The sequence below is a fragment of the Trichogramma pretiosum genome, unplaced genomic scaffold, assembly GCF_000599845.2.
Source record: "Trichogramma pretiosum strain Unisexual culture from Peru unplaced genomic scaffold, Tpre_2.0 scaffold20, whole genome shotgun sequence".
Classification (NCBI taxonomy): Eukaryota; Metazoa; Arthropoda; class Insecta; order Hymenoptera; family Trichogrammatidae; genus Trichogramma; species Trichogramma pretiosum.
The window spans coordinates 1035261-1042823 of NW_019641696.1; the positions used below are offsets into that span (position 1 = coordinate 1035261).

The 7563-nt window shown below is 31.3% G+C and overlaps 1 protein-coding gene across 1 annotated transcript; it reads left to right on the forward strand.

Moving 5' to 3' along the window:
• Positions 1–291: 291 nt before the first annotated feature.
• On the forward strand, positions 292–1135 carry LOC111694335. Its single transcript, XM_023462117.1, has 5 exons — positions 292–398; positions 458–548; positions 673–812; positions 881–1013; positions 1082–1135. Exons 1-5 carry the CDS (start codon positions 292–294, stop codon positions 1133–1135), a joined length of 525 nt encoding a protein of 174 aa, XP_023317885.1.
• Positions 1136–7563: the final 6428 nt, after the last annotated feature.

Sequence of the window (7563 nt, forward strand, 5' to 3'; positions counted from 1 at the left end):
TGAGTACGGGATTTGGAATCAATCAGACGTTTGAAAACACATTTCCACTCCATACCTATTTTTTGATCAATGAAGAAGAAAATTTTTATTTAATACTCGTCCTTAACTTCTTAAGTGTTAATGTGGTAGTCACTTTGATTGGGGCATTAACAACGATTCAGTGTTTGTTCATCGCTTTTATTATTGCTGAAATTTACAATCAACAGTAAGCATGAAATAATACTTCGATTTTCCATTCTATTATTGTGGTTAAATAATGGTTATTTTTTTAATAGATATTACATGAAAAAAATGGATTTCAAATATGAATATGAAGTTCAGAAAAATAAAAGAGAAGCTTGTACACAATTAAAAGAAGCCATAAAAGTAGTAATTCAAAAACATTACCGATGCATACAGTGAGTAATTTCAACTTTAAAATATTTTATCAGCTGTAAAGAATGTTATTTAATTTTAGGTTATTTGAAACATTAAATTCAGTTGTTAGACCTGTCATGCTTGTAGCAGTTGTCGCCAGTTGTTTAAATCTTGCCATAAGTGGAGCTTGGGTAATCGATCTAAAATGCAGATAATTTTCAAAGATATGAAAAACTCCTTTTGGCTGCAAATATATTAATTATATTATTTTTTCAAATCGTGAATTACAATTATTATTTTATTTTATATGACCAGGCTATAATTTTGATGCAAATCAACAAAGCAGAAGCTTTAAAAATGTTTTTTGGATACTGGATGGCAGCTATAAGTCTTATCGTTACGTGTATACCTAGTCAATTTTTGAGCAATGCTAGTGACGATTTACTCGTTAAAATGTAATAGAATTATTCATTTCAATCTACTAATTGAAACTAGAATTAAAAATTGTTTTTTGATGCAATAGTTACTCCATCAAATGGCGAAATTACCCTCCCAAAGTTAGATCAATGATTGTACTGTTAATGACAAGGGGACAAAAGCCCTTTGAACTCACTGGTGGCCCAACAATTGTATTGAATTTCGAAACATGCAGCAAAGTACGTTCTCATATTTTTATTTCTTAAATTAAAAAAAAAAATACTTATATAATCATTGTACTTTATAGATATTGAAATCAACGCTGTCCATGATAGCAACATTCAGATCTATTTATGATTGAACTTATCTTTTTCCTTTTTTTGTATAATATAATGTAATGTCAAACTCACTTGTTTATCAAATTTCAAAAAATAGAATAAATTATCGAATTAACGGACGAAAACTGTATTGTTGTAAAGTTGTATAACGATTTTAGCCATCCTAGCCTTTTTACACCACGAACTAACTATTACCACGAAATAACTATTTTCAATATGGCTCTAGAATATTACTCTTAGTGCTAAAACTTTGCTTTTTCTCATTTGGTTTCGAAAATTCATCCGTGTGCCATCTGGCGGTAACTTAAACGAAAAACAAAAAACAAAATGGAATTATAACTACAAGAGGTCAGAGCCTATAAAAGATCTTCTCCAAGAGGCAGGGCATTTTTGAGTTTATGTTAACAGACAGTAAATTGAATATGGTTACAGAATCACCATCAACCAATATCAGTCACATGTTGACACGAACGAAAAATCATTACATTCTCAAATACTAAATAATTTGTATCGTTACGACTATAGTAGTAAACCTGAAGGGATAGTAAGACCACTCCTAAAAAACTACCATTCAAAACGGTTACCTCCCACTTTCCCAAATCCGCTTTCACGATAACCATTTTCACGACAATGAAAATTTTTTTTATTTTACAAAAAATATCATTGCTACAATTAAATCGTTTTGTAAATAATTAAATAATTTTGACAATTCAACTTAATACTTACAAGGAGACCTTCTCACCTTCGGGTCATGGATTTGCTCCAAAATTTTTTTGGGGTCTCCTGGTACCCTATACTGAAGCTCTCTGTGCTTAGTTTGATCTCATGGGCCTTAGGGCCCATTTTGTAGAGGATTTTCCACATTATAAAAAAAATCGTTGTTATTTTCTATATCGATAATAGAAGTACTTAATTGAAAAAATGAGACGATAAAAAGTTGTAAAAATTTTCAAAGAATCTGCTTGAATTTTTTCAAAAATTTTTGGACTATCTATAATAATTTTACATTTTTTAAATGATTGTTTATGACCGTACATTTTTATTTCCTCAGAACTGTATACGTCCTCTAAGTGCCGTGAAAAATTAATGATAGAATTATACTTCGTGACCTCGACGCAAAAAGCTATCGTTTTAAACTAAAAAGCAAAAACAAACCTAAATATGTTATAAAATATAATTAAGTTACGTTTTTGCTTCTGACTTTGAAATGACTCTTTAAATTGAAATTACTTTTGGGCATCAATTCACGTGAATATGCTGTCTAAATCTAACATTCATATTGAAAGTGAAGAGATTCTTAATCAATTCATGAATACCTGTGCTTCGAATAGTGCTTCAAAAATTATGGAAGCTATTTTTTTACATCCATTACAAAACAGAAATATACAAAAAATTGTCCGACTCATCTTTAGCTCACTTCTTTCGATTACGGTAGTTGGTTTAGTAAGTATTTTACAGATTTTACGAATTAATTTTTTCGATTCATTCATCTGTTTGATTTACTAATTAGGTATTGACATTTTATGTAGAATTAACAAACAGCACCGTAAATATTGTTATTGTGGCTCCAACTATATTTGAATTCTTATCTTGTATGCCACTGCAAATCATTTATCTAATGTTGATATTCAATGAAAATCAGGTAACGAGATTTAAACATTAAAATTTTTGAGTAATAAAAATGTTTCATATCGACACAAGTTTTGAAAATAAAATCTACACTTCTGTTCCTTTTTACTTTCTAGAGATTTTATATTTTTTAAGTTATCGATGAAAACTTACTCGTTGAAAAGTAAAAAGATTATTTCCATCCAAATCCATTCATTTCAATCACGATTAACGATTGTTTTTTCGTTGTAATAGTTACTTATTTTTGATTTTTGTATTCGGAAATGATAATTATTTGGGAAAACTAGGGTTATGTAGGATTATTTTGAATTTCTTATACCAATAATGATTATTTTTGATAAATTTTAATAAAATATTTTATTAAATTGTATGTGGAAGTAGTCTAAGTTGATCTTATGCTTAGCTTGAGGTTGCGTTGATGGATAATGATCCATCAAAGAAAATGAAATGACATACAACTTAGTCGTGTCATGCAATCACTTAGAATCTTACGGCAAACAGCTAAGATATCCTCAATGCTCATCGCTGAAGGGTCATAGGCTGATGCAATTTAATTTAAGTGTTTAACTGGACGAAGTACTTTCAAATGGGGTATTGAAAAAGGCTCTTATGCCTGTTGCTGAAAAAAGTTTTTTTCATTTTTTCAGCTTAATGCTATAAATAGAAATACACTCGGCAACAAAATTATCGCAACAAAAAAATTCATCGAAATTTTGTCGATTTTCAAATGCTTCTATCTTGGGCTAGATTTATCGTATCGACACGCTTTTTTTTTTAATTTCTTGGAAATTTTGTCCTCTTTAAATCCATATAAATTAAGATAAGATTTGAGTTAATGTTGAGTTACCAGTAGTATTTGAGCGTGACCCTAAAAATTACTGAAAAAAAATGACTGTTTGAACGTGTACCAGTACCACAGTGATTATTTTATCGAAATCTAACATACACCATCGCAAAGTGCTCTTTTTAACGAGTAATTTAAAAAAAAAAGGACCTCTCTACGATTTTTTTAACGCCCTGTAGGTCGATTTGAAGATACCATTTAAAGTACGTAAAATCCCCCGTTTAGCTGAAATCAAGACAATTTTCTGGGCTTTTTGCGTACATAAACCGTACTTTCAAATCGACCTACAGGGCGTTAAAAAAATCGTAGAGAGGTCCTTTTTTTTTAAATTACTCGTTAAAAAGAGCACTTTGCGATGGTGTATGTTAGATTTCGATAAAATAATCACTGTGGTACTGGTACACGTTCAAACAGTCATTTTTTTTCAGTAATTTTTAGGGTCACGCTCAAATACTACTGGTAACTCAACATTAACTCAAATCTTATCTTAATTTATATGGATTTAAAGAGGACAAAATTTTCAAGAAATTAAAAAAAAAAGCGTGTCGATACGATAAATCTAGCCCAAGATAGAAGCATTTGAAAATCGACAAAATTTCGATGAATTTTTTTGTTGCGATAATTTTGTTGCCGAGTGTATATAGTTATTCAAGCTCCCTTTGAGCCCTTAAAAACCAGATATTTGGACGATGATAGGCCGAAGTACCCAAATCTCAAGCTGTCAACGCCACAAAAACTTAATTTATATATTGGTAAATATAAATAGTATGAGTAAAGGTTGATGCTGATGCCTAGTTTATAAAATTCTAAAGTTCATAGAACTTTATGCAACGGGTGCGGATGTGCTTTTTCTGCAAAATGAGGGGTTGCACGAACTGAAGGCAAGCGAGTTTTGCTGAAAAAGTTTACTTTTACAAGTTGCATACAATATTTTATAGCACAAGAGCTTAAACCTAGCAGCAAAGTTGCGATTTTTAGGTTAGAGCGCTATAAAAATTCTTAATTGCATTATTTTTATTGCAGCTCTCGTATTGAAATGGAGCAAGCTGAAAACACAATATAAGTTGCTCACTCTTAAACAATAACTTGATGAGATAAGAAAGTGTACCGATCCATTATTCTTTCTCATCAGGTATTGTCGTAAAGAATAAAAAAAAAGAATAGCGACAAAAAATATAAATTAATCGTTTACTGTTTCATAAAAATTCTTAAAATATTAAAAACTTCATAAAAATTCTTTCATAAAAATTCTGAAAGTATTAAAAACTTAAAATTATTGTAAATTTTCATCATTATGTTTTGAACTAATCAGCAGAATTCGTATGTAGGTGAAATAAACAAGTGAAATAAAAAGCTATGCGGATTCGATAAATTTTTTATCTAGCTAATTATTTTTTTTTACCTTGATGCTATCCCGCATTGAACATAATTTTCTAAAATTTATCGTGATGGATTGCGTTTGAGTTCGGGATTATTTGTTGTAAAAAAGTATTCTTCAAACTCAGAATTGTCCGATATAAAAATTCAATAGTTGTCTTTAGTATGAATTGGGCGTATGAATACTTTTTTCGATCATGAGTTTTTTCCAAGCAAATTTCCAGGTAAGCAAATTCATCATGCCACATCAATCTGTCGAGGTCAAATAATTCAAAATGAATTGTTTCAAACTGCATTGTAATGGTTACCTATCCAACCGAAAGTGATAATTTTCGACCTACGGCAATGTTCAAAATTACTAGCTTCGTTTGGATGTACCAAGAAAAAAATTTTCCACTTACAAATACATAACCTTAGAAAGCATCCGAAAATCAGTTGATAAATCAGTTGATAAGTCAGTTGATAAAGCACTTGAAAAATCATGTCAAATAATCACTTGCTATATCACTTGATTTATCAACTGACTTATCGACTGATTATTTTCAATAGGGATGCCGATCGGTAAGATAATCCATTTTAACTCAAAATTCTTGAATGATTTATATAATTAAAGATTCGTATGTTTTTAGATGCTAAAAACGACACTGTCATTTATAGCAACATTCAGACTGTTATAACAATAGGTGAGACCTAGATTAAGGCACTCGTTGCGTAAGCATTCGACGGTTGCACGCGCGAGCGTCTGTGGAAGTATAACAGTATATATACATTTAATCACAATCAGTTAGAGCAATGTGTCATTCAATTTTCATTTATTTTGTAAAAATATATTGATATCGAATCACCAACATTAAAATGTACAAAGAGTACTGTCAATAAAATTTGCTCCACTATCATTTATTACCTGACATTATACCGATTCATTTTAGAACTGATCATATTTATCCATGTCCATCACCCTTCAAGAAAAGCCCAAACCTTAATTATAAATTTAATCATTTCAGCAGAAATAGCAGTATTTCCTTATATAACATAATCTTGACAACTAATAATTACAATTTTTTATTCACGAAAGATTTTCTTCGATGCTATAATCAACCAATGGCACTGTGATGTAATATAACAATTTTTAACATTTATTTTTTGTATATTTTTCAAATGTAGTGACAGTACTTATACTTAACAACTGTTTCGCTGTTGTAACAGTATCTATACCAATAATTATAGGCTGGGTACTCAATCAGACTACGGATAAAAAGTTACCACTACATACAGATTTTTTAATCGATGAAAACAAATATTTTAATCAGATATTCTTTGTACACTTCTGCAGCATAAATGTGTATGGTAGTTTAGTTGGAGCTCTGAATATATTTCAAAGTTTTTTTATTGCATTTCTTATTGCTGAAATATACAGGGTGTCCCAAAAGTATGGAAACCTTTGAAAAGCGGCCAAAATAAGCGGGAAAAAAATTGGGTAACCCTATATTCGACGTATTTTTTCACGGGGAATCCAATGGTGACCTTGGATTTGACCTTGAACATAACCTCAAAGCTGCAGCGACTCAAAAATCAATTTTTCAAATGTAACCCCCATTTTTTATTGCAGATTTGAAAAGAGCGAAAAATTTCACGTCAAAATGTATGTTTTGTTTTTTTTTTGAAGACCATTTTAAGGGTGCTACAGGCTCAAATGAAACCCCGATTTAACCTAAAATTAAGCTCAGAAGAAGTTCATTTTCTAACTGTAGCGCCCCCAAAAATGATATTGGAAAAAAAACATAAGGGGCTATTCAAACGTAAAATTTTTCGCTCTTTTCAATGGTGACCTTAAATTTGACCTAGAACATAACCTAAAAGCTGCAGAAACTCAAAGTCGAGTTTTTACACGGCAACCGCAATTTTTTATTTCAGATTTGAAAACAGCAAAAAATTTTACGTTTGAATAGGCCTTCATGTTTTTTTTCCAATATAATTTTTGGGGGCGGTACAGTTTGAAAATGAAGTTCTTCTGAGCTTAATTTTAGGTTACATCGGGGTTTCATTTGAGCCTGTAGCACCCTTAAAATGGTCTTTAAAAAAATACAAAACATACATTCCGACGTGAAATTTTCCGCTCTTTTCAAATCTGCAATAAAAAATGGGGGTTACATTTGAAAAATTGATTTTCGAGTCGCTGCAGCTTTGAGGTTATGTTCAAGGTCAAATCCAAGGTCACCATTGGATTCCCTGTGAAAAAATACGTCGAATATAGGGTTACCCAATTTTTTTTCCCGCTTATTTTGGCCGCTTTTCAGAGGTTTCCATACTTTTGGGACACCCTGTATAATATATAGTCCCCTCACGCTTGTTGACTGCTTCAGAGCCCTCGCGTGCCTCGCAGTGAAATCTCTGATAAAAATCGGTGAATGGGACGGGGGAGTAGGGCCCTGTAGTGTCGCTGGTTGCGTTCTTGGCAACCTCATCTGCGATTTTGTTGCCGTGAATGCCCACATGAGAGGATGAAGTTAGCTGGATTTCTTTCTATGAATAGCCGATAAATTGCTTTGATCTCAAAAATGAGATGACAGGTTTTTACGCTAAAGGTTGGGGATGAGAGAC